The following is a 26,854-nucleotide window of genomic DNA, read 5'->3' on the forward strand; positions in this document are numbered from 1 at the left end:
CCCTCCCGTCAGGCCCTGCGCGGCGGGAGCCGTCCCGGCGTGCTGCGCGCGGCGCACGGAACGCCGTTTCCCGTCATCCTCTCTTCCTCTTCGGCCCGGCCGCCGCCCGCTTCGGAGCTGCCGCCATCATGAAGTAAGAACCTTGGCGGCTCCCCGCCGCCCCATCCGGGGCCATCCGCCGCGGGGAGGCCGCCGGAGGGCCGCGCCTTCCCCCTCCGCTAACCCGCTCTGTCCCCTAACTCTTCTCTCCCGCGCAGGGTCGAGCTGTGCAGCTTCAGCGGGTACAAGATCTACCCGGGCCACGGGCGCCGCTACGCCCGCACCGACGGCAAGGTGAGGCCGGGGGCGGGCGGGGAGGCCAGGGCGAGCCCCGCGGGGAGGGGGCGGCCGCGGTGCCGGGCAGCAGGGGCTAGCAGGAGCGGGCCCTGCAGAAGGGGGAGGACGGTAGGCCTGAGAGAGAGAGAGAGAGGCCGGCGCGGTGCTGGGGGAAGCGAAGGCCTCGCACTTGAGGCGCTGCCCGGGGCCGCCGGTGGCGTTGCTGTAGCGTCTGCCCGAATCGCTGGTATGGAGCGGCAGGAGAACAGCACCGCTGTGCCTCCGTCGGCGTGTCCAGGTGTCGTGAGTGCCGTCAGACCCTGTCCGCGGGAGAACCGTGCTCGTGCCGTAGCTTGGGATTTTGAGCCAGGTTTAGGTTGCGGTTTGAGAAGGCTGTCTTAAAGTATCTGGTCTAAAGTACCGCAGTTCTGTAAAAAATGCTACTTGGACATACTGCATCTAATGCTGAGACTTGCTGGACTTGCAAATAAGTTGGGTGCAGATCATTGGCATAAAATAGGGAGGAGAGCCCTTTCAGGCTCCCATATCTCACCCAGATAGGACTGTCATAAATAGAAATACAGTATTCATGTCTACAAAAGGAGGATTTGGGTTTTGGACATACCAGTACAGTCATCTTGCTGTACAGAATCTCCTGGGAAATGACAATTGAGTAAATAGACTGGTTGAATTCTCGGGTGCTTTCCTGGGAATTAGTGTATACTTCAAATTGAATTGTACAGCTAATAACAAATCAGCCTGGTAATTCTGCCTGTTATTCTAGGCAAGAAAGTTAGTGTAACTATGCAAGAAGGAATTGGGTGGAGTGTTGGTGTCCATGTGTTCCTTAGGCCAAGTTTTGACTCCCTTACACATACAGGAAATGCATAGCTACTTGAGGACAGACACTTGAAAAGTATGATGCTGGAAATGGCTATTCCTGCTGTGCCTAGAGTACAGTGCAGCAGTGGATGCAAGTGGTAATGTGAGCTTTCCTCAAAAAAATTGAGCTGCTTTGGAATGCCTCATAAGAGATCAGTTTGATCAATGGAACAAAATTCCAAACTTTAAATTTTTTATATTATCTTCTAAAATTTTTATTTGACAGAGCTGTGTAAAGAAATACAAAAGCATCACTGTTGAAAAACACTGAATCGAGGAATTCCTTGATATGTTAATGTAAACTGTGATAATGTCTTTCAAAGAAGCAAAGCTTACACAAAATACTTTACCTTCCCAGGTTTTTCAGTTCTTGAATGCAAAATGTGAGTCTGCATTCCTTTCCAAGAGAAACCCCCGTCAAATCAACTGGACTGTTCTGTATAGGCGTAAACACAAGAAAGGACAGTCAGTAAGTATATACCAACTAATGGCGCTCTAAAGTTCTCTAGCAAAAGGTGTGGTCACTGATCTGTTAGAATAGAGGTAATTTCAGTATGCTGATGTTCAGCAGAAGCATGACCTGTACAACCAGGATGAAGACTGGGCAATAATGGTGAAAATGTAAGGGCATTTACATGAGTTTATATGCTGCTTTATGTTTGAAAGGTAACCACTTCAGCAAAAGCATTGTATTTGTACTGTGTCACTTCTTTGAGGGGCCACTCAGAAGCACAGTAGATTTTAACAATTGTATGAATGGCGTATGTTTAAAAAAATTAGTTTCTAGAGAAGGTGGGTAATGCTGTTTAATATGCAGACTCCCTAAAAGTTTGGACTTGTAAAATTTCTGAATGGTGATAGCATAGAGAGCTGATTTGGGGGTTAAAGGGTGGGGGAACTTTTCACGTACCCTTCTTGAAAACTTTGGGCTGTAACTTAGTAGGAGGTCTTTCCTATGTGGTTGTCATTGCATGAAAAAGATAAACTAATAAAGCATGTAGCTTGAGGTATTTTCAGTGCTCTTGTTTAAACTTGCACAGCAAAAGAGCATTTAGAAAGGCTTACATATGTGTTGTAAGTCAATGTTTTTACCAGTTTGTTTGAAGAAGGAAAGTTGATCCTCGATGGCTTACACTGCTGCCCAGCACCGTGATCCCGCTTGAAACAAGTCGCAAGTGTCTTCCTTTCAGAAGATTCCATCAAAGAGGACTTTAGCACTCCCCCCCCCGTTTTTTTTCCTGGGAGTTACAGAAGGCTGAACTTCTGACGTTCTTCCAAAATATTTTTTTTTATATACCTTGCAGACGAGAATACATTGTTCTTATTTAGCTATTCAACTGCTTTGGCAAATCAAGAAATCAGTTATCTCCAAAGTGGGGAGTATAATTCTACTTCTGTATACAGTTTTATAATAGCTTCAGTCTTAATAGCAGCTTGTTTCTATAATTGTCTTTAGCCTTTTATTTAATGTCTTGCAATCCTAATTGTCTTCATCTTCTGCCATTTTAGGAAGAGATACAAAAGAAGCGCACACGTCGTGCTGTTAAGTTCCAGAGAGCTATCACCGGTGCATCTTTAGCTGAGATTATGGCTAAACGAAATCAGAAGCCCGAAGTACGAAAGGCACAGAGGGAACAAGCTATTAGGTGAGAAATCAGAGATAAGTGGAGCTATCCCAGGCTTTTCAAAGATTATTAATGCTTTTCATACAAGAGCTTAAACTCTAGATGACCTCCATGTTTTATAAGCTTTTTTGTGTTGTTTTTTTTTTTAAATCAGTATACTGGAGGTAATACTGAGTAATCTCAGCAAGAGATAGTAGCAGCAGAGGAGGATTTCTTCTTGCCCTCTCCCTTTGTGAAAATACCCCTTTTGTCACACACAGTTCTGCTGTCTCTGTAGTAGTCTCCCTAGAAAGTACTGAATGCAGAGAATAAACCTGAAATAATTCATTCCTTTCCTCATCTTAGGGAGTTCTTACAGTGCTGAGACAAAGAAACAGTGAATGGCAGACATGGATAACAGTTACTGTTTTTCTGTGAATTAACAGGGCTGCAAAAGAAGCCAAGAAGGCTAAGCAAGCAACCAAGAAAACAGCTGTTTCTGCTGCAAAGGTAAGATGCAGTAGGTGGATAGAAATCATGAAATTGTAACACAACATTCTGTTGCAGTGCTTAACTGGAAATCCCCATTTGTGCTTGGAAGAAGCATTTGCTTATCTTTTTTGATCTGGAAGCACCTTGACCAAACTTTAGTGCTAAAGTTAAACATACCCAAACAGCTGAATAAAATGAACCTTTTTAACAGAAGAAATAAATATAAGAGTAGAACAACTTTCTGACCATATGTCAGAGATTCTTGATAGCTAATAACTTGCCTGGATGTGACATCTTCACTATCTAGGAACTTGGTAACAATATATTGATGAATGCTAGCATCTGTTTCTTATTACTTATGAATTAATACCGTATGTTGGCATCATACGTGTTGTAGGCTTACAGTGGTATGTGTGTAACCACCTGTTAACACAATTCTAATCTGATACATTGCAATTCTAATCTGATCTGATCTAAGTTGCCTAATTTCAAGAATCTTAAATACACACGGATGCCTTCAGGACTGCAGATAAATTGCTTCTCTTTGCTCATACTTTGTTATTTCTCTACAGGCTCCTACAAAGGCAGCACCTAAGCAGAAGATTGTGAAACCAGTCAAGGTTTCTGCTCCCCGTGTTGGTGGAAAGCGCTAACTTGCTAAACTGTTAGTCGTGCTGAATAAACATCGGACTAACTTTCATAACTTGTGCCATGTTCTCTTCAACTGTGTGAGATATACTGAAGAGAATTAATTTGTGAAATAACCATGTCTGGTTTTGCAGACTGAAAAACATCTTGCCATAAAACACTTGGCTTCTAAGACAATCTGCTGTATTAGCATACTTTTCATAAGACTTTAATGAATGACTCAGGTGGCAGGTAAGATGGAGCTGATGTTTGAGGAGCTGTTCTTGCCTGAAGGACAAAACAGCACATAAGTACAAGTTTATTCTGCACCTATGACAAATGGCATAAAAAGAGGTTTCTAAGCTCAGAGATACAAACTAAAGAGGGTGTGAAGCAGTACCATCTGTGACTTAAGCTAATGTGCTGCTTGTGTTGTGGAACGCGTGTAGCAAGATGTTGTAGACGATCAAAGGAGCAATAGATTGAAAAAAGGGAATGGATGGTTTCATGGACCACGTGGCTGTTAAGCGCAAAGGTTCACATGCAGCTCCTGGGTCAGGAAGTAACAAAACGATGGATTGCTGGAAGCTGCTGTCAGGAAAAGGATGGCTGTGAATGTTGAATGAGCTTCAAATGCAGCTGATGGTATACGCTTACTTCAAGCCCATTTAGATGGATATTTAACTTCCAGAATGCAGGTAGAGGTTCCCTTAGTAATTCCTCACCCTCCCACCCTGAGAGGTAGTGGCCATTTGTTAAATTCTTCATGTGAAGTATGTATCTGTCTACTTTAGTAATTACACTATGTAGACAGGGTGCCCAAACGTTGCTGTAGTTTTGATGGACTTTGCAAAGCAATGTCCTCTGACGTACTGGAAGCATAGGAGAAGACAAACCTTCTCTATTTTCTGGATCAGCTACTTCTCAATTTATTGATGCCACAAGTTAATGCCTGTTAGCTTTGAGGGCTTGCTTTGTTATCTTACTACACTAGGAAGCAAGCTGTCTTTTCGTAGTTTTGCTTCCTGCAGTTCTTTTGGGCCTCAAAACCACAGTGAGTGTAATGGGCAATTTGGGTTATGGGTTATATTTTGAGTTGTATCATACTTTGTTTTGGGTTTATTAATAAAATATACAGGTCTGGATGAAGGTTACAACCCATTTAAAATAGGTCTAGCTTGATTGCATTAGCAGAATTTGCACCATTATCTTCCAAACAATTATGCTGTTTGCTGTTAAAAAAGGTATAGGAGCTACTCATGTTTAGAAATAAATGGAAAGCTTTTAAACTGGTTAACACACTTGAAAGTGAAGGAGCCAGAAACTGGACCAGAAAAGAGGGGAAGGAAAACTGCTTGCTGTTTTAGGGAAAGGAATTCTTAATCGTTTAAAACTGAAGGCTGAGAACACCACTGAAAGTTAGCTATGCTAGTGACAACTATGTAAAATCCTGATTATATCAGTGTTGTGTATAAAAGCACATGGTAGACTGCATGCGTGCTTGTGAAAGTTTTCAGCTAAAAAACTGAATGTGAAGATGAGCTTTCACAAACAATCTGCTTGAAATAGCATTAATGGTATCTAGGAATTGTTTGTCAGATATGACTAATTAGTAAGTCAGCATTTGTTAATGCTTTGAAGTTTGCAGGCTTTGGCTGCCTGGTGTTACTGCAGAGGTGCACAGAAATGCTTTAAGACTACTCTTCCTTGCTGTTTATTCATGAGTTCTGACTGATGTGGTGGGAGTAAAGAATAATAGCCCATCAGGTTACTCCTCTCAAGCTATGCTTCAACTGAGTGAGGCAGGCTGTTCAGAGCAGAGTGTTAACCTGGTATAACTGCACATTATTCAGCTCAAACAGAGATACAATGCAATAAATTAACAGAAATTAATAAATTAAAGTCCTTGTGTTTACCTAATGCAATGTAATTGATCCTCTATTAAATATTTATCATGAAAAATTGAATACTTAAAATTATCATAGACCCACAGAATAATTTAGGTTGAAAAAGACCTCCACAGGTCATCTAGTTCAACCCCTTCCTCAAAGCATGTCTATTTAGATCAGGTTGCTCAGGTGAGTCAAGAACAACTCCAAAGACAGAGGTTCCACAATCTCTTAGGACAATGTGTTTGAGTATTTGACAACCACCATGGTTTAAAAAAAAAAATAAAAATCCTTAATATACAACTAGAATTTCTTGTGCTCTAACCTGTGCCTGCTGCCTCTTTGCTATGCAACTCTGACGAGTTTTCCTCCGTCTTCTCTGGCTCCTCTGGTGAGGTAGCTGTGGACAGCAGCAAGGTCCTCACAAAGCCTTCTCTTTTCAAGGCTGAAAAAGCCCGGCTCTCAGCCTCGGCTCGTCCCTCGTGCTCTGATCCCTGACCATCTTTGCAGCCTTCTGCCGGACTCGGACTCGCTCCGTCCAGTCAGTACCTTTGTATTTGGGGGGATCAGAGTACTCCAGAGGCCCTTCTTGCAAGTCCTGTGCACGGGGGAAGCTCCTGGCTACGCTCCTGCCTGGGCACCGGCATCCTGCGGCTCGCGTCTCTGCTACGGGTGTAAAAATCCGCTCAGAACTCGGACGAGGAAGACCAGCAGTTGACGTTCAAAAGACTTTCCTTCTTTCCTTTCACAAACAAAACAGAGCACGCTCTGCACCGAGACCTAGCCGCCGTGCCGCCCCGCCCGCGCTGGTGCGGCTGTCGCCGGCTGTGCTGCTCCTGATCGGTGCGCTCACGCTGCACCGTGAAATCGCGATTCTAATTTTCTCGTAGCTCCTACTCCTGACGCAAGTTTGAAGTGGAGCCCGCTCGTTTGGGAGCTAGGGCTATAAAAGCATTTATTTACGAGCGTTCCCTGCTTCCGGCGTCGCGGCCCTGCCCGCCCTCGCAGCCTTCGCCCGGCTCTAAGATGGCCGCCCCCAGCCTTCCGCCCGGCCCGTCCATTGCCCGGTCCCAAGATGGCGGCCTTGTTCCCCCTACGAGCTGCGCCTTCCCTGAGCGCACGCCCCTTCCCCGCCCCCTCCCATGCGCGCGGGCTTCTGACCTCACTTCCTCTTGTGCAGCAGCCATTTTGTCTTTCCGTCGCTGCTGCTGCCCGAGCTTCTCCCTCCCACCCGCCGCCGCTGGCTGCGAAACTCCAGTTCCCCCCCCGGGCCTGGCTCCCGCCGGACCCGCGGGCCGCCGCTCTCCGGCCTCCCCGCGCCTGGGCGAGGGGCCGGCGGAGGCCCGGGAGCCTCCCGTCCTCCTTCCCTCGGCAGCGCATGCTCTCCCTGCCCCGGGAGGCGCCTCCGTAGCCCCCCCGGGCCCCCCGGCGAGGGCCGGGGCGCCTCTCCCCACCACGGGCCCGCCGCGTGTGACCGGCCCGGGCGGGCCCCGTCCCGCGCGGAGACGCTGCCCCGCAGCCGCCTCCGCCCCGGGGGCGAAAGCCTGACCCGCCTCCCCCTCCGACAGCGGCGTGCCCAGCGCCGTGCCCTTGCCCGGCGGCGAGGGGGGAAGCCCGGCGTGGCTCTGAGGGCGCGGAGGCCGCCCCTTCGTGTGCGCACCCCCCTTCCCCGCCGTCTTCCTCTTCCCCCTCTCTCCCAGCCGCGCCATGTCCAGCGAGGAGAGCTACCTGGCCATCCTGCGCTACCTGACCAACGAGCGGGAGCCCTACGCGCCGGGAACGGAGGGCAACGCCAAGCGCAAGATCCGCAAAGCGGCCGCCTGCTACGTGGTGCGCGGCGGCACCCTCTACTACCAGCGGCGGCAGCGGGACCAGCAGCGCTTCGCCGAGCTCGAGGTGGTGCTGCAGGCCGAGCGCCGCGCCCGCCTCATCCGCGCCGCCCACCTGGCGCCCGACGGCGCCCACCGCACCCGCCTGCAGACCTGGCAGGGGCTCTCGCAGAAGTACTGGTGGCGAGGTGAGCCGAGGAGGGCCGGGGGGGGCGGCCGGTGAGAGGGAGAAGCCCCGCCGGGAGGGGAGAGCGGGGGGAGGCAGCTGGCGGAGGCCGGGTTACGGCCCCTGCGGCGCAGGGCGGGCGGCTCGGGTCTGTGAGGAGGATGGCTCCCTGGAGAAGGCAGGAGGGGACTGTCGCGTACTGACTGACGGGTGCCTTTCGACGCTCCGTCTCAAAGCGCAGAGCCTGTGGGCTGCGACTGTGGGTCGCTCCTCGAGAGGCAGGCTTCGCTGTGCGAGTTACACCGTGGTCAGCAAATTGTCCTGTGGCTTCGCATTCAGTAGTGGTGCTTCGAACGTATGGAAACCCAGAGCGTGACTGTCCCCATTCAAGTGTTGCATACAGCCCGCTTAAGGTAGCGATTTCTCAACTTGGACGCTCTGTATAGGGCGATAATCCATTCCGTGTGACCTAGTTCAGCTTTTAACCTCAGAACACTGCTTCCAGCTAGCGTGTGGATGGTGTTCACGTTTAAGTAGTAGAGCTGCCAGTGAAGATTCGTAGTCCTTGCACTCGTTGTTACGTTTGTCTCTTTCTTCCAATGAGAAGCTGAAAAGGCCAAACTAATTCTCAGTTGGGTCCTGAGTAATGTCATAGCTGTTAGAAACAGTAGCGTATGAACATCAATAATTCCCAGTCAGGGCCTTAATTTGGCTGAGCCAATGACTTGGTATCTGCATTCCCTTTGGATTTGGTATTCTGCTTTTAGGCTGATGTAGCAGTTAAACAAATATCCTGCTTTTCTGCTGCCCAGGGCCCAGTTTCTGTTTGTACTGCTTCTCTTCTGCTTTTTTCATCCATCAGTCAGCAAGGCTGTCATTTCAGCTTTAGTTTTCCCTATCTTAATTTGGAGGCTTTTTGCTCTAGCTGCAGCCCACCCTTCCAGTCCAGATCTCATTGACTTGAAGATCTTAGATGTGAAAAATGATTTGGTGTCTCAAAGTTGCTATACCTATTCTGGATGGTGGTCTCCTTGCCTTTATCTGGGTTCTCATCGTCTGCCCAATATTCGACTGTTCTAGCATCTACTGTCATCCTATGCTGGAAACTTCCTTCGTGGACCTCAGTATTTCTTCTGTTTGTCAAAAGAGGCATTCTGTATTCTGCATCTTTTGACCTTATTGGTTACCTTTATTTGCACAACCTATGTTCTCTTATTTCTCTTGCACTGAGAATACTAAAATTCGTGCCCTGCTTTCAGTTCACGCGTTATGTTTCTTATCTTTGTCTCCTTCGAAGCATTGGTTTCCCCTGCCATTAGAATACTCTTCTGCTGCTAGTGGACAGCAGCTTTAACCCAGTCACCATCCTGAGATGGGTGCCAGTCTGTTGTGTCTGTCTGTTCTGTAGCTGGGAAGCAATGGGCTGGAGTATGGCCCAGTGGCCAGGAAGGGTGTTAGGTATGTGGTTTGAAGATAAGAGACCTTCTGTTCTGAGAACTAGCCCTGGTTTTAGGTGAAATCAAGGAAATGTAAAAACGTTTGGAATAGGCACGAATGTCTTGGGTTGGAATGTCTTGGGTTGCCTGAAGTCTGTGTTTTCCTGATCCTTCCAGAGATATGCATGTAATGATGGTGCATCTCATGCTCTGAAAAGGCGTGAGAAGCGCAAGCCTATGTCAGCCAAGTTTTGAGCTGTGCTAGATTTTGAACTAGAGAGACACGGCTGTTGTTACGTATGCTTTTATATTGTCCTAGTGAAGAAAATTAATGTGGGTTGAAAGCCATACACTGAAAATGCCTTGGTACCTAGAAGAGGACCCTGAGCTTGGGAACTATTGAGTATCTAAAATTATTCAGTTACACTGGTTAAAGTGCTGGTAGGAAATCAATTTCTTAAAACCCCCAAATCTTAAGCAATTGATTTAAATTGTTACTAATAAAACATATCAGGATCATTGCATCTAACACAGCTGGTCCCAATTTTGCAAAAGCCCTTAGGTGAGCCTTCCAATTCTTGTCCTGTTCAGTAAGGAAAAGCTGAGATCCACTTGTGTGGGCTAAATGTAGGATTAGGTTACATTTTCATTGTCTTGGGATTCTTAGGGTGAATGTATAAATACCAATATTTTTTCTAGCCTTAAAAATCTTTCTAGGAGGGTCTGCTTGATATAGTGATATTCTAAATGTTGTATCTCAAATTAACTGTGCATTACAGTAGTGACATACAATATCATACGATGGTGTGAGAGAAGCAGAACGGGTAAAAGGAAGTCAGAGAAGGGAAGTGTAGGTGACTGACTTCATTTTTGTCAGTATGTGTGTAATATTGTTTTGCTAATTGCCTACATATTTAATTATGTGTTTAAGGTAAATTGAATGAAGATTAGGAGCCTAATTAAGCTCCATTAATTTTTCTTAGGTATTCTTAAGCAGGTTAAAGATTACATTAAAGAATGCACCAAGTGCCAGCAAAAGCTAGATCGCTCTAGATCTCTGTCAGACCCTTCTGAAATGCTGGAGGAACTAGGACTGGATGCAAAATCTCATGAAGACAGTAATGAAACAGATGATGAATTGAGTAATACGGCATCAATCCCAGCTGCATCCCCAAAGCCTGTGAAGAAGAAGCCAATAGCGAAGCATGAGCTTGTATTTGTAAGTACCATTGTTTACATCTGAATGTATTTAAGGTGTTTGTTAATGCATTCTTAGTCACGTACTTATTTTCCATTGTTGTGGTACTCTTGTAATAATAAGATGACATAAATTTTGCCAGAGATATTCAATATGTGGAAATGGGTTGCTGGTGTATATGACATGAAATTAATTATAGTATGTCATCTTTGGAAAATCAAGTCACCGTGACTCCTATTTATGCATATAAGACTGAAGGGAAAATGAATGGTAAAAGTATAAGTAGTAAAGCATCACATACAAGGTTCTCATAGAATCTATATCTGTTCCTTAATAAATGATGCTATATTTAGATATAAAATTCTTGCTGGTAACTGGGGGCTCATATGCATGTGAAGGCTTTTGAATCTAGAAACGATTTCAGACTGTAGTATTGAAAAATATGGTCAAAGAACTGTTCAAATATCTGTGTCTTCCCATTTTTCCAGTTGTCTGTTTTAACTATGTTTGGAGGGAGGGTGAAACTTGACGCATTTAAAGAAAGAAAACAATAGTAAAGTTAAGCTGTATCTTATACAGGCTTGAACTGATTGTATGGTTGCAGAAAATAATCCTTTTCTGTGTTTCAGTGTGAATGCTTAAAAAGGCACAGTCTAAATGTAATGAAGTTCTCATAATGTTGTTTATGACAGGTTGACAGTAAGGGCCTTGTGAAGCAGTCATCTTCCAAACATTGTCTGTCAGTCTTAAACCAACTGAATCAGCAGAGGCTTTCCAATCAGTTCTGTGATGTGACTCTGCTGATTGAAGGAGAGGAGTACAAAGCTCACAAATCTGTCTTGGCAGCCAACAGCGAGTACTTCCGAGAGCTCTTCATTGAAAAGGGAGCTGTCTCTAGTCATGAAGCTGTAGTGGATCTGTCAGGTGAATTGTTGTGGGTTTCAAAGGTAGAAGTCATAATATCCTAAGTAAGGTGTACAGTATTTGATTCAGTCTTTTTTGAGTGTTCAAGACAACCAAATATTTTATCTTGCTTTTTTATCTCTTTTAATCTAAAAATATTTTGTGTGGATTTTAATGCTAAAGTGATCGCTCTGGTTTTGCATAATCTGATCTTCCATATTGAATGGACTATGGGATTTCATCTTAAAATTTCTGAGAAGCTTTGGATTGATTTTTACCTTGCTTAGGTGTATTTTCTCCTTGTATTAGTCACAAACATTAAAAAAGGGAACATAATCAAATGCTTGAATACATCAAGAGGGGATGTTGACTAGCTTGTCAGAGAGCTGTTTAACGAACAAATACTAAATTGTTTCTTATGTCTGTGAAATGCTATTATACATGCTTCTGCTTATTTCTCAAACCTTCTGGTACCCTGAAGATAGGAGACGATCCTAAAATAAACGTTCTAAAAATAGCTTTGTAGTGATGAAGGATACTGTACAGAACATATGCCTAGTGCGTTGCTTTCTCATTAGTTTCTTAACTGTGTCTGTCTCTGCATGAAGAATAGACATGCATGAACAGTAGATTTCTAGTATGATGGTCCAGAAGGTCCCCCAAATTAAGTATTTGATTTATGATTTACAGAACTGTGGAAAATAATACCAAATGCTTATTTTTAAGCATTTCTATCTATATATCCATAGCTTTATTTTTTTCATTAGCCACTATCTTGTCTTATTTTTCTGCCACAGCAGTTGTTACTTAAGTCCTGACTACTTTCCGAATGTAGCAGGTCCAGAAAGACTTTGGTTAAATTAGGGTTAATCTGTTCCAGAAATATTGTGGCTTTCCCAGCATCTTGAAACATTCTTCTAGAGAATTTTATTGTGAAACTACCTCAGTTCTACGTACTTAATGGAAAAGTTGTCAGAGCTTACTTCCACATAGAAAATACACAAGGAGGATGCTTTTACGTAAATGACAATTAATTGAGTCCCAGTGGAGGGGCTTCAATGTTACTTGCAAGTGTGTTTCGTTCTAAATTTCAGACTTAACCATATCAAAGGTGAACTGTTGTATCCATCGTGGATATTTTGGTGTAATTCAGGGTCATCAGTGTTTGCTCTAATCTCTTGTTTTATTCCTGGTAGGGTTCTGCAAGTCCAGTTTCCTACCTCTGTTGGAATTTGCTTATACTTCAGAATTAACTTTTGACTTCTGTAGTATGGCAGAAGTGGCCATGCTTGCCCGGCATCTCTTCATGTCAGAAGTCCTTGAAATCTGTGAAAATGTGCACAAACAGATGGAAGAGAAACAAATTACAGTGTACCAAAAGGGAGATATTCAAACAGTAGAGTCAACACAGAATTTGCCAGAGCAGACTGAAGTTGGGACGCAGCCCATGGACGGTGCTGAGCAACCTGAGCTCGCAGCCAATGAAGTGCCAGTAGCTGTGAATGGAGCTCCTTCTTCTGCTGGGACAGAGGAGGCAGCAGCACCCCAGCCTGAATTCCTGCCCCCAGAGCCTGCGGAGGCCACTCCGGATGATCATCTTTCGAAGCCTGTGGAGCAGTGTGAAACAACTGAAAATTACGTCAAGATGCAGCTGCCGGAGAGCGTTTCAGATAGCACTGTGTCTGTCATAAAGGTTGAGCCATCAGCTGTGGAAGCCATGGACACAGAAAGTCAAACGGAAATTGAGACAGATCAAAATGAAAGTGGAAAAGCAAATGTGGACACTGCTTCTGAAGACTCCTCAGAAATACTCAAGCAAAAACGTGGCAGGCAAAATAAAGAACAGAGCATTCCAGTTTCACAATCCGAAAGTTTAGCTTCCAGCCAAGATGATACTTACAAAAGCAAGCTTCGCCAGCGTTCTGTTAGTGAAGGGGGATATATCAGATTACATAAAGGAATTGAAAAAAAACTGCAAAATAGAAAGACAAATCCTAAATCTGCAATTCAGCAGGTATTCTATCTGTCTTTAGGCCTGTTGTCAGTAATCGTCCAGTGTTTCGAGACCAATCTGAAAAGACTGTTTCCCGATTCCAAGCACTATCTGGCAAATGTTTTTCTTTTTTGAGCGATTAACGTTACTGCAAACAAAAGTAACTTCTAAGATGTGACAGTTGTGCAAAAAACCCCAAACCATTGGCGTCAAAATTGCTTCCATGTTGAAGATCTTTACAATGCTCAGTGACCTTAGCCCAGCTTGAGTATCTTCTCACAGCTTCTTATGGTTGGACAGAAGGTGTATCTTCTCCCTAAAATTCTTAATGATCTGGGAATTTAATTCTTAACTAGCATGTGTGTATGTCAGTCATAGACAAATGTATTTATCTATTAGAGAAGTGAGACCCTACATTTGGTAAGGCTTGAAAACAGAGCATTGGAGATGACAAATTTGACATCCTATGTAGATCTTAAAACATAGTCATAAGTCACAATAATGCAGTCCTGCTACTTTCAGAGGGGGTCAGTTTAAAAAAGAAAGATTCAAAGAGCACTGGTATTAAGAACTCTAGCACACGGACATATTAAATGTTTAGTAATTGAACTAGGTTTTTTTTGGTTTTGGTTTTTTTTACATAAAACAGTCGTCTTACTCTTTCCCCATCAGGAATGTTTCCTCTTTTAGTGCCTGTGGATAGCTGGCATTCATGTCGCTGAGCATTAACACATTCATTTTTGTGATAGAGTACGCTTTGTCTTACTCATTTCACATTGGCTGAATATTACAAAGAACTGTTAATTTCCAGAGGTGTTCTGTGAGATGTCTACATACTAGAGCCACCAGTCCCGTGCACAGGGGGATAAATTGTTATCATTACAACACCCTGGTAGATAGAAATCGTAGTGTTAGTCTCCTTTAACAGATGGACACCTTAAAGCCAAGATGTTAAAACTAGAACAATCAAAATATTTGAGCAACCTATTTATGATGGTTGGAGAATGACAAGTTTTTGTTCTGTTTTGGGAGGGGGAATATCTATCTACCTTTGGGAAGAGCTCCTGTTAACTTATTTTGCAGTTTTTAAATGTGGCCCCTTGACAGATGAGGTCTACAGACAGTGGCCACCTATGGAATACAGAAATTGGTTTAGATGATTTCTCAGAATTGGATTCAGGAATAGGTTTTTGCTTTCCTAACTCATTTCGTAGCTTTTAGCATTTTTGTTTCATGCATTCCTGCCCCCACCTCCCCATGGCGCTGGATATCTTGTAAGCATTGGGAAGGAGACACTCCTTCCTGAGTTCCCGGTTTTGATGCTGGAAGAATAACAGGAAAAAGAGGTTGCAGGAAAAATGCTGCTGACTTTTGAATTACAGTAATTGGAGTTGGCATGGAGATGTTGGAGATGAAGCATGCTTTGTATGAACGGATTATTTTCCAAGCTCTTACTAATCATCTACTGAACGAAATTATTTTTGTGGCTTCACAGTTTAGCCAAGTTTGCATAAATTTTCAGAGCAACAGCAAAATTAAAAAAGAAAATATTGTCCCTGTGCTGAGTTTCAGTTTGTTCTTGAGAAACATGGAAGGGCTAGTATGTTTTCAAAAACTGATACCTCACTTGTTGAGAGAACAAGAAGAAGTAGTGGGGATGCATTGTACTGCTCACTTGCTATTTGGCTTTTAAAGCGTTTGACAGCAAGTTTCTACAAAGGAAAACAAGATTATCAGCTCCAGATAGCACTGCCAATACTGCCTAACAAAAAAACCACTAGTAAAGCTGGAACGCTTTTAACCAGAAAGAACTTTGTTTAAATACTGTAAGTTTTTTTTACTGGTTAATTAATAACTCAGTTTTTGCTGGCTGGTAAAAATTAGTTGGGCCACTTTTTTTTAATCTGATGACTTGTAGTAAAGCAAGTGTAAATACTGAAAGGGAAGTTGGAGTTTAGGAAAGGGTTGGAAACATTTGATAGAAATTGTGACTGGCAGTACTTTATGGTTCCTTTGTAACTATCCCTTAGCTCTCACTTAGGCAGTTACTCAGAGTTGAATAGTTAGTTGCCTCTGAACTGGTAAGTCATTGTCTGCCTATAATTATAATCAGTTTATGGTTTTAAAATGAGACCAGTTTTTCACCCACCATGAGATCTGTAGTTTTGCAGTGAACTGAAAGGGGGTAACTTTCTAGCAGCAAAGTAAACTGAGCAAAATTAGGTGGTGTTACAGTAACACACAGAAACATCAGCTTTTAGTACTAACTTGCAGAGGAAGTATGAAATGCAGTGTAGTAAAGTTCATTCAAGGGTTATGTTTTTCCAACTTAGGTTGCCATGAAGCTGGTACAAAGAGGGAAAAAAATGAAACAGCCCAGAAGAGATACCACAGAAAATAATGAAGTAGAAGCTCAGCACAAATGCACTGAGTGTGGAATGGTGTTCCAGCGGCGCTATGCACTTATAATGCACACACTGAAACATGAAAGATCTAAAGATTATAAATGCCCAGTAAGTTGTGGGGTTTTTGTCTGTAAACCTCCCTCTTTATGAAAAGTCATTCAGCAATGACAGTAATTCTTTTTTTTGCCTTTTTTCGTATATATATTTATTTTCTTCATGGATTTCAGAGGCAGATGCAGCCCTGATCTGGCTGAGGTGGGGTAAAATGTGGTGCAGCCACATGGCCTGACAGCACCATGTGACACGGGAGTATGCTTGCTGTTCAAGACAGTGCTGGCGTGGACTTTACTTTTAAGCTTACTAGTAAATTTGCATCTGTGTTTAGATTAGCCTGGAACTTAGCCTCATTGGGATACGCTTCTGTCAGTAGCCATAAAATTCAAAATTTACAACTATTAATTAACCTGAGTTAAAATGCCTACTGGAGTCAGGTTATAGACCTAGCTAATCATATTACTATACTTTAAACCTTGGATTACCTTTTTTTGAAATGATTTTTGAGTATTAAATGCAAAATAAAGTTGTAATATTTTCTTTCCTAGTTGTGTAAAAAAGAATTCCAGTATGGTGCCTCCCTGCGAGCCCATCTTGTCCGGCACACTCGGAAGACTGAAGTGAACACTGCAGCTGCTAGTGTAGAAAAGACAGGCGTGTCTTCGGCGAAAGGGAGAACTAAACGGGAATTTATATGCGATATATGTGGGAGAACTCTACCTAAGCTCTATTCTCTTAGAATACATATGCTCAAACATACAGGTGTAAAACCACATGCATGCAAGGTAAAGAGAAAGCCATTTTACTCTGTAATCAAATTAGTAATGTTTTCTTGATATTTTAGTATTGACACTCTGTCGTAAAATTTAGTTTAATTTAGGTCACTTAAGAATGGGGAAAACTACTGTAACGTTCCTGATGAAAATTCTTGTAGTCCAAGACTGAGAAAACTAGAATGAAGTTGAATCATGAAAGTTCATGTTCCTGTGTCTAGAAGAAGTGTTTTCCCTTGAGTATTCTTTTTTAACAGACCAGTTCTGCCACTGGTGGGAAATCACAGGCTTGGCCATCCTGGTTCCCTAGAAATACAGGAGATCTTGTTTTGTTTGAAGTTGAACACCTATTACGTAATTAGTTTTATTTGTCCTATTCCACTAGTTATGGTTTTTTTTAGGTTTGTGGAAAGACCTTTACGTATAAGCATGGATTAAAAATGCACTTAGCTCTCCATGAAGTACAGAAACAGTTCAAGTGTGACTTGTGTGAGAAGTCTTTTGTCACAAAAAGAAGTCTTCAGGAACACATGAGCATTCATACAGGTAAGTTATGAGAAAGAGTATCCTTTTACTTTCTTTGGCTATTGTATGCTGCTGAACTTTAACATTGTTCTTCAGTGTCAAAGGAACTGTTTACAAAAATAAATAAATAGTAGTTTCTCCTTTTTCTTCCACTGGTCAAGCACTGACATAGAGGTAAGTAGTCATTTTACGTTTATTTTCTGGGCTTATTTTACCATAGCTTAATGTTACTATGCAAACGTACTATATAAGAACAGGGAACCATGGTTGGTCAGTTCCTCTGTTTTTATGTATGTATTTATGCCTGTATCATGTCAATTCAACAAAGATGGGTAACAGGCTGGAATGTTCTGGAGCACTTGCACTTCCAGCCTGTCTTTTCAGAGGAAAACATGCTAAGTTAAATCTCTAAGTTAAATCTCCATATATGTTTTACAAGACTTGCTGTACTAATACTGAAAATTCATAAAACCTGGTATCTTGAAAGATCTTAGCATGTGAAAGATGACAATATAATAATTTAATACAAGAAAATATAATAATTGAATACAAGAAGAGTTTTCAAATTGTAATGTGTTGAAATTGTCTGTGTTTCTTGTCTCTCGAGTTGGGTGGATTCAAAAGTAAGAGACTGTTTCTGTTAAGACAATTTGTTCCAGAAATGAAGGAATTTATATTAGTACTCAGCACTCCTAAATTGGTGAATTGGAGTGGAAAACTTTTATTTTAAGGTGGTGTTCCACAAATTCAAGATGTAAGTCATCTGTAAGCAATGCTGCATTTCTGGAGAAGTTGCATATTATATGAACACAGGCAATTGTTTTGGTTTTTTTCACACAAGGAGGCAATTTTTCAGGCTGTTCACATTTAATGACTGATTAGTAGCTGCAATGTTTAAAGTGTTGCTACTCTGCACTCTGTGCATTATTACATTGGCACATACACAAAATACACTTAATTCTATCTGTGTGTAATTAAACCAATTTCTCTTTGTAGCACTGCTCTAATTACTTAAGATAAATTATATGAGAAGAAAAAAACACTTTCACAAAGCACTCCAGAGATATGGAGGCCTGGCTTTGTAACATGTTTTGTTTTGGTTTTGTCAGGAGAATCCAAGTATCTTTGCTCCATCTGTGGAAAATCTTTCCATAGGGCATCAGGACTCAGTAAACACATAAAGAAGCACCAGCCAAAGCCTGAAGTTCGTGGATATCAGTGTACTCAGTAAGTTGTTTGGTGGGCTTTTTTTCTTAACAGCAATGATCTTAGTAATTGTAAAGATTAAAAGCAGCTCCTTGTTGCAGCGTAAAGCTGTTCACTGGCTTGGAATAAGACTTTTAAAGCATAAAAGTGAAAAATGCACTTTTGTTAATACATGCATTGGAGAGCAAAAGCTTGTTTTTTAACTGTTACCTACCTCTAGTTTCATACAGTTGTTTTTTTAATGAATGTGTTTGCACTTGTAGCTATGTGGTTTTAAAGCTCCCTTGTAGGACAGATAGAGTGGTAAGCTTGTCAGAGGCAAAGGGCCTTCAGCCTGTTCTTGCCCTTTTTTACTGTGATAGTCGATTTCAGTTTAATATGAAAATTTCCTATATGGTCTATGATGTCATGTACTTGTGCGCTGCAGTACACACTGTGTTTAGCAAACAGCTCTGCAGGAACCTCATAAATTAAGACTTACTGAATATTGCAGTTAACTTGATTATAAAACTTAAATGACCACTCAAATATCTTTGCATTTTGGACTCTAGTTTAGCAGAAACTCTGTAACTGGAAAGAGCATGTCTCCTAGTGCATTAGCAAAACATGCATACTTTTTCTGTGATCAAGCAGGCTGTAGGAGAACCTTTCAAGTGACCTGCAAAAGCACAAATGGTGCTTAATTTCCAAACTGTCAGTTAGGTCTCTGGAAAACTCTCTTGGGTGTTAAGAGGGGTTGTACAATTGATATGATTGCCTGTATGCAACTCATGGTTTTAAAGAAAGCTTTAATCTAAAGTATTGTGTAAAGTATCTCTGGTAGTGCTGCTGCATGCTGGCAAAAATTATATTTTCTAACTGCTTAAAACTCACTTTAATTCTGTCAGCAATGTTTTTATTTAGTGCTTTGTAATGCTAAAAATATCCATCTTAGAAATACAAAGAATGGAGTTACTAGGTCCCACAACAGGGACAGAACTGTTTTAATGAAACATGCTAGGGAAGGCAATTTTGGTTTTGAAGGAGAAATATATTTTAAAAAATAAAAATTTTTTACTCCAGGCAGTACAGTCATAGATACAAAAGATTACCTTGACAGAAAAGATACTTTGATTCTCCAACTATTTCAAAACAGACACAGTCCTTGTTTCTACTACAGTGAAGATCTCTACTAAGAATGTAATTCATGTTGTCACAAATGGTTTAGAGAGCTTCACTAAGCAATAACCAGACTTCAGTTTTCTAGTTTGGTGGCTTGGTATGCAAGTCTCCCTGCCAGGCTTGAGTTTGAGCTTCTGGCCCAGTCGAACAAAGCTGAACATGAGTTACTTTCCTAAAATGTTCATGGAAGTTTTCCAGTGCAGTAGGTATTTGATTAAATTGCAGTAGTGCATGAGAGTGTCAGAGGGTGGCGGTTGTGGTTGCTTGAGTTTTTTACTTCTCTAATGGCTTTTCCAAATATGCAGTCCTTGAGGGGAGAGCACCAAGTGCCAACCCCATTCAAGATCCTCAGGGGTCTTTGTGATGCTTTTTGATGTGGATCTGTAAACCCAGCATCCCTGAGAGCCCCATTTGAACTGGAGCTGTAAGTTTTTCCAGCCTAGGAGGAGGAGGTTGTTTGGGTGGCTCAGGAACCATCACCTTCCCCCCCCCGCCCCCCTTTTCACCCTCCCCCCGCAAAAGCAAAGAAGTCTTTTTTCGTCTGCAGAATGCCCGTTCTTCAGGAAATGTAATATTAAAAGTTTTGTTCCTGTATAGAAGCTTTTTTCTTTTCAGATTCCACTGGAAGTTGGGAATTTTGAGATTCCCTCATTCCAGAGGTTGATCAGCTGTAGAAGGTGAATCCTCCACCTTTGCTTGCTGGCATTTCTCTGCCTCTGTCCTTTCTTGAGTCATACAGATATATGATCTTACATGAGGAAGAGATGCAGATGATCAGGCAAAGTTGTCTGAAGAGCAGAATTCCTTTCAAAGGGAGAAAGCATGTCTTTGATTAGACTGACCTCTGTAGTTGTCATACTAAGGGGAGCTAGCAATTTGTATTTCTGTATAGTCATACTATGGTAAGATATAAATGGAGGAAAACTAGGAATTTGCCTGGGTTTAGGTATATACAAACAGCAAGCTAAAGAATGAGTATCGCTACTTTCAGGTGCTTTCTTGTAGGATTCTGAATTTGGTTTTTAATTTCTAAAAAAATACATTTGAGCATTACAAACAGCAAGTCCCGATTATCTTTGTATCAATAACTAATCCTCTTTGGTTAAGGGAAGAAACTGTTAATATCCTCATAAATTCACACAGTATAATACAAATTTCTGATGTCTTCCAGTCGGTTTGCCTTGGATTATTCACACTAAAAATAACAGAAGAAATATAGTTACCCATAACAGACAAAAGTGTTTTAGAGGTCCTCAAGTTATATTCCAGACTTTCAGATAAGCTGCTGTTCCTTTTAATTTTCCCTAGTTTGTAAAGGGATCGTGCTTTATATAGATATTGATGACGCTATAGGTGGTGTCTTCTCAAAGTCTTCAGTTGCTATTGAAGAGGGTTCCAGTGCCTTTGAAATCAGGATCACCAAGATCTTTCTTATATGGGATGCTAAAACTTTCATTGTTACAGGTGTGAAAAGAGTTTCTATGAAGCTCGAGATCTTCGGCAGCATATGAATAAACACTTAGGTGTGAAGCCATTTCAATGTCAGTTCTGTGGAAAATGTTACAGTTGGAAGAAAGACTGGTATTCTCATGTAAAGTCTCATTCTGTCACAGACCCTTATAGGTAAGAGGAAATTCATTTAAGAACTGAAACGTACTAATCAGTATGAGCTTATACCGACCCGCAGCAGTCAACAAGGAACTGCCTAGTCCGTTGTTAAAGTACTGATTGATAGATGTTGACTGGGGTCTTGACTACTTGAGAATGGATGGATAACTTCAATAGTGTGGTCCAACTGTTAACCTGCTGGCACAATCCTGGAACTACTACATATGAAGTTGTAAGAGGATAAATGTAATTAATGAAGTTAGAAATGCTTTGTATGTATGTAATCTCACTTCTCTAGAACAGTAAGTGGAAGATATGTGGCTGTGAATAAGAGAAAATGTAGCTCAGTCTAACAATATTATTTCTAATAATGGAATTATTTGTCATATGAGACGGTATTGCCATTAAACTTTGCCTATTATAATTAAAGAGCATCTTGGTTTAAAAAGCATAACATAAGCATAGAATAATGATTTCAATAGATTTCTCACTTAACGCATTTTAGGTGTAATATATGTGGTAAAGAATTTTATGAGAAAGCTTTGTACAGAAGACATGTAAAGAAAGCCACACATGGTAAAAAAGGAAGAGCAAAACAAAATCTGGAACGAGTTTGTGAGCATTGTGGAAGAAAATTCACACAACTCCGGGAGTATAGGAGGCACATGAACAATCATGAAGGTATGTGGAAAACAAGTAGTCATGACATCCTTCAACCCCTAAAAATATTACGGAGAAAAGGGCAATTGTTTCTTTGAGTCTGTGTATGTCCTGTGTTGCAAGACACACAGAAGTTCTTGCAGATCCTCTGGTTAGTTTTATGCTAGTCCTGGTTTGTTAACTTGCTTCCAGTGATTCCCAGAAGTGGCTGTTTGGATCTTCCCAAACCTGCAGTCACACATAGGGACAGTGACAACTTATCCTTCTCAGAACTTTAATGGAAAAGGAACTTTTTTTGGAAATGATTAGAAGATGTGTATCTGGCAAAGAACTGGAGGTAGTAAAACATTTTCTAGTTTGAAAGGTGCACACAGTTAACAAAATATTCTTCAAACAGGAGAGTGATTGGCCTGAATTTAAAAAAAGGACCACTGTTGTAAATTGGTCAGCTTCTTGATTTATAACAAACACTAAACTATATGATGTTTGGGGAAAATATGAAAACATTTTATAGGTTTTTTTAGAAAGTATGTGCATTTTTACTTTAGATGTGAAGTATGATACTGATTTTTGAGTATTTGGATGTTCCAGCTGTGGTGAAAGTCTATATATACTTCTATCTTAGAGTAAAAATCACTTTTTTGAAGCATGTCTCCTTTTAAAGAGCAAATCTAATAGCTGTCTAACTACTGAAATAGAGGTTTTGTGTTTGTTTCTAAACAGAGAAAGTATCCTGTAATAGGTATCTAGCCTATATCTACAGTAACTGTTACAGAGGAAAAGCCAGTACTGAAACAGTGTTTGTTGCCACCCACATGCTCCATTAGATACTACAGACCACAGAACTCAGATGTTATAAGGGAGAATAAGATTATACAAACATCAGGTGCGGTATTTGAACATACGTGGTGTGGAGGAGGAGGGAAAAAGCAGTAGATGGCGTTACAAGCGAACTAGAGCAAGTGCTGGTTTGATGAGAGGTGTATAGAAGGATTTACAGAAACAAAGGGTGACTAGAAGTGTAAGTGACAAATTCTATGAAGAAAAAAATGGTTTCAGAAAGGCATCACTGGCAAAAAATAATTAGAATTTTATTAAGCGGTATGCACTTAAAATGGGGGAGAAACTGCATTAAAAGGGATTTTGAAAAGAAAAAAAATTTAAAAGCAAAATGTTAGATTGGGCAGAGCACTTGTGAAAAATCTTACCATTGAATGTATTATGCTTGCATTATATTGTAGTGCAGAAATGGTAAACAAGATCTCTTTCTTACCTGGAAAAAGTTACAGTATTTCTTTTGTTCTTTCATACTGTTGTTCTCCCAGTCACTTCTCATCATTGCTCATGCATATTTACAAACACCGACGGTCATCTTTTCCTTGCTTTCCCTTTGAGAACAGGTGTGAAGCCATTTGAATGTCTAACTTGCGGAGTAGCCTGGGCTGATGCACGTTCATTGAAGCGTCACGTGAGGACGCATACTGGAGAACGACCGTATGTCTGTCCAGTTTGCAATGAAGCTTACATAGATGCCCGGACGCTACGGAAGCACATGACCAAGTTTCATAGGGACTACGTACCCTGCAAAATTATGCTGGAAAAAGATACTCTTCAGTTTCATAACCAGGGGACACAGGTGGAGCATGCCATCAGCATTGTAGCAGCAGACATGCAGGAACAAGAAACTGAGATTAGCGTTGGTGGTGGTGAGATTGAGACTGTGGTAGTGACAGGAGAGACGCTTGAAGCCATCGAAGCAGTTGCAGCTACTGAGGAATGTACGTCAGTCTCTACTCTTTCTGACCAAAGCATCATGCAGGTGGTAAATTATGTATTGGCTCAACAGCAAGGACAGAAAATGGCTGAAGTGACACAGGCCATTGAAACTGTAGAAGTAGAAGTGGCCCATGTTACAAAGACAGAATGAATATCGTATATGAGAGAGCAAGAAGGGTGAGGTCTTATGATCTGTGAGAGCAAAGTATTTAACTGGGTATCTGAGGCTTACGGTGATGCCTGTTTTCAAACAGTTAATCCCCAGTACTGAATGTCTTGGTGACGAAATACTGCACCATGCATTAGAGGGAAAAAGTTAAGATGCTTCAGTGTGGGCCAAGGCTTTGAAGGCAAAGATTTCTGCACTGGCCATAACTGTAAAAAAAAAAAAAAAAAAAAAATTTGGAATAATAATGTTTTCTGTGTCATGGAGTAAGTATCATGCTGTAACTTTTAAAAAACAAAAAGGAAAAAAAATATAAAGACGCTGCACTAAAAAATAGAAATGCACAGCTATTGGTAGCATTTTTTAACTTTTGTTTCTGTGTGCATTTCATCAACTTTGTAAGCAAATTACCTGTATTGGATTCTGCCTGTTTACTCCCGAAGACAAGGGGATGTTAGAATGCTTCATGCAGCATATGCTTCATGTGACACACAAAAAATCTCAGGCTTTTTTCTTTGCTTAGATGCACCATCAGCACTTAGTGAATCCCGGGTCTGAAGAAGTTATTTAAATTCCAGGTTGGTGGATGGCAGGTCCAGGGTTCAGCAAAATGCTGTATAATGTTTTACAGATGATGGGCGGGGGTCCACTGAAGTCAGAGGAAGTGGTTCTCTGAGATGGATTGTGAATTTAAGTTGACCAGAGGACAGCCCACTGCAGGGAGATTACCTAAAGAAGTAAACTGCTTTTTATTTGTAAGCAAGGAGCTTACACTTCAGCCTCTATGCACAACCATGTTTCATTTAATGTTTGGTTGCATAAAGGAAGATATTGCCTGCATTGTTGTATGTATCCAAAGCAGGCAACCTAATGATGGATGTTTCTAATTTTGCATTACACTTGATGTAGAAAATCTCAAATGAAAAAGGTGTAATGGCACGCTTCTTGGAATATAAATATACTGACGAAGTCCCGCTAGTTAACAAACCTATCTTGTCTTGTATTATGTTGAAAGGAGGAGCCCTGCTAATTCCCAAATGGGACACATAGCAATATCAGGATAGAGAACTATGAAAATCATAGTATGGGGTAAAAATTAAATTTGTCTCAAAATTACTAGAGTCTCCAGAAGACCTTACTACTGCTGCAGTAGGAAAATGCTTCTAGGGCAAACTAATTACCAGGTGTTACACCACATAGATGGAAGAATTCTTACTAGGTGTTCCTGTGAGTAAGCATGAATCACAGCCACGCTTGGCCCAAGTTTAAAGGTCCCCGATTTAATACCACAAACGGTGCACTGCTTAATCTGTACGAGGTGTGGGTTCTTCCACTGTTCTTTCCTTGGGTGTTTTTTTAAGCAAGAAGCATGTCTGTCAAGGTAACTGAATGTGCTATGCACATGAACAATCAGAACTGTATTCTTTAAATTGTTCTCAGTCTATAGTATTATCAAACATTTCCCAACTTTGACAGCAGCAAGATACCCAAGGAGCCAGAAGCCTGTAATATTGCAGGGTAAACTTCATAAAGTTACATGCATGTAACTCTGTGCTACCTATGAAACGGATCCACTGAACAAAGTTTAAGCAAACCCTGTGAGAAATTAACCACCTCATTTGAATTAGTATTTCTACCTTTCATCTTACTTAACTGAGTATCTGTCTACCAAGCTACAGAATGGACTGTTCTTTTTTTTATACTTTGCAAGCATGTAGATAAGCAGTTGTTGAAAATTTTTTAAGCAATATGTAGTTTGAGTTCCTGCCTTGGATCCAAATTAATCTGTAGATGACTATTTCAAAGGTCAAGGTCTTCCCACAGAGAAGTAATGTAGTTATTTATACATTCTGCAGCTCTTTACAATTGTATTCTTTTCTAATCACCAAATGGAGTAAAACTAAGATGAATAATTTAAAAAAAAAATATTGCTAGCTGTAAGTCTTGAATTTTTGTATGGTCAAGAATCTGGAGATAGCCATCCTGCTTAAAATTAAAATACTGCCATTGCAATGGAAAAAGATTTAAAAGAGTGCTAGGTAAACTTTAAAATTTACTTCAGTGTTTGTATCTTACAAATAATTATGTATTACTAAAGTGAGGAAATGTTCAAGGAAAAATAGCTGTAAATAGTGCTAAAACATTATTTGTATATTTAGTGTGTTACCTTACAGAAAGAATATTACCAGCACCTTAGTTTAATCTTTGGTGCACTTATTTATTTGCCCAACTTACAGAAGAAGCAGAAGTCAATCTGAATTTCGGAGCATTGTTACCCACTGTAAAAATGCTTTAACTGACTTGATGGCCTGCCATTTAAAAACAAACAAACAAAAAATTACAAAAGGTTGTTTCCTAAACAAGACTCAGCCAGGAACATCAAAGCTGAATGTTGTGGCACCCCCTTCCTAACATACTGTGCCTTACCTTTTCAGAACGGCATGAGGTAAGTAGGGAGTGTCACTCTTAGCTTTGCTGTTCCCGTATGTGTGAAGTTGCCTTATGTTTTTCTTTAGGCTTCAGCTCTTAATTTAAGATGTTCACTACCCTTCTGCAATCTGTTTGAAGTCAGACTGCAACTATGCAGTTGATACTAATTTAATTTGATTTTTTTAAAAATAAAGTTAATGAGAAGTGTCCGTTTATAAAGTATTCCTAGTAACTTCTTGTACATAATGAATTTGATTTGTACATTCTGCTGTTTTTATTTAGTGTTAGATGTATAAAGTTATGATTATTTCTGTCATTAAATAAACTGAGCTTTGCCATGAATTATTCTTTCAAGCAACTTTTCTTTTATTGGGGTAAAAAAGTGTTGCAGAATTATTTATCCCCCCTCAGTATTTCACCTTCCATAGATAGATAAGATGTCTGATGTGAATGGTTTTTAATTTTTGCTTAAGGCTCAAAAAATTAACTTGTATGAGGAAAGGAAACCCACTGCCCTCCTAAATTGTGTCAGAATATGGCAATACAAGAGGACAAAGCTAACAAAACACAGTGTGTATTTATACTGAACTCACTTTGGCTGCAAGACCTCTTGGTGGAGGAGGCATGCACTCAGCCACCCTGATACCCAGCTGTAACCATTTTAGTTTGTTTCAGGTGCAATTTCTCTTGACTTGGATTTCTGTACAACACTGCCACCCTGAAGCAAGCACCATACAGCACTTCTGTCTTGGCCGC

At 41.2% G+C, this 26,854-nt stretch overlaps 2 protein-coding genes and 1 long non-coding RNA gene across 3 annotated transcripts; 2 read left to right on the top strand and 1 right to left on the bottom strand.

Annotated features, from left to right (window-relative positions):
- The first annotated feature begins 13 nt into the window (after window positions 1-13).
- On the top strand, window positions 14-3,996 carry RPL24 (ribosomal protein L24). Its single transcript, XM_069785604.1, has 6 exons — window positions 14-133; window positions 258-333; window positions 1,556-1,666; window positions 2,707-2,843; window positions 3,248-3,311; window positions 3,866-3,996. Exons 1-6 carry the CDS (start codon window positions 129-131, stop codon window positions 3,944-3,946), a joined length of 474 nt encoding a protein of 157 aa, XP_069641705.1. The 5' UTR covers window positions 14-128; the 3' UTR covers window positions 3,947-3,996.
- A 784-nt stretch (window positions 3,997-4,780) lies between these two features.
- LOC138685709 (uncharacterized) lies at window positions 4,781-7,668 on the bottom strand. The gene is made up of 2 exons (XR_011325101.1): window positions 7,538-7,668; window positions 4,781-6,752 (listed from the first exon to the last, which is right to left on the bottom strand). It is a non-coding gene; the product is annotated as an uncharacterized lncRNA (long non-coding RNA).
- ZBTB11 (zinc finger and BTB domain containing 11) lies at window positions 6,991-26,440 on the top strand. Its single transcript, XM_069785601.1, has 11 exons — window positions 6,991-7,826; window positions 10,224-10,459; window positions 11,131-11,362; window positions 12,538-13,355; window positions 15,668-15,847; window positions 16,342-16,578; window positions 16,968-17,112; window positions 18,201-18,318; window positions 20,923-21,081; window positions 21,572-21,747; window positions 23,127-26,440. The coding sequence occupies exons 1-11, from the start codon at window positions 7,517-7,519 to the stop codon at window positions 23,651-23,653; spliced, it is 3,138 nt and encodes a 1,045-aa protein (XP_069641702.1). The 5' UTR covers window positions 6,991-7,516; the 3' UTR covers window positions 23,654-26,440.
- Window positions 26,441-26,854: the final 414 nt, after the last annotated feature.

Source organism: Haliaeetus albicilla, chromosome 6 (genome assembly GCF_947461875.1).
Source record: "Haliaeetus albicilla chromosome 6, bHalAlb1.1, whole genome shotgun sequence".
Classification (NCBI taxonomy): domain Eukaryota; kingdom Metazoa; phylum Chordata; class Aves; order Accipitriformes; family Accipitridae; genus Haliaeetus; species Haliaeetus albicilla.

What these genes read in the sequence shown, in the direction of transcription:
- RPL24 (XM_069785604.1), top strand. An exon ending in ACGCCCGCACCGACGGCAAG is followed by an intron (nt 334 to 1,555) that starts GTGAGGCCGGGG and finishes TTACCTTCCCAG; the next exon opens with GTTTTTCAGTTCTTGAATGC. An exon ending in CAGCTGTTTCTGCTGCAAAG is followed by an intron (nt 3,312 to 3,865) that starts GTAAGATGCAGT and finishes ATTTCTCTACAG; the next exon opens with GCTCCTACAAAGGCAGCACC.
- ZBTB11 (XM_069785601.1), top strand. Translation starts at nt 7,517, where the DNA reads ATGTCCAGCGAGGAGAGCTACCTGGCCATCCTGCGCTACCTGACCAAC. An exon ending in GCAGAAGTACTGGTGGCGAG is followed by an intron (nt 7,827 to 10,223) that starts GTGAGCCGAGGA and finishes AATTTTTCTTAG; the next exon opens with GTATTCTTAAGCAGGTTAAA. An exon ending in ACACATGAGCATTCATACAG is followed by an intron (nt 17,113 to 18,200) that starts GTAAGTTATGAG and finishes TGGTTTTGTCAG; the next exon opens with GAGAATCCAAGTATCTTTGC.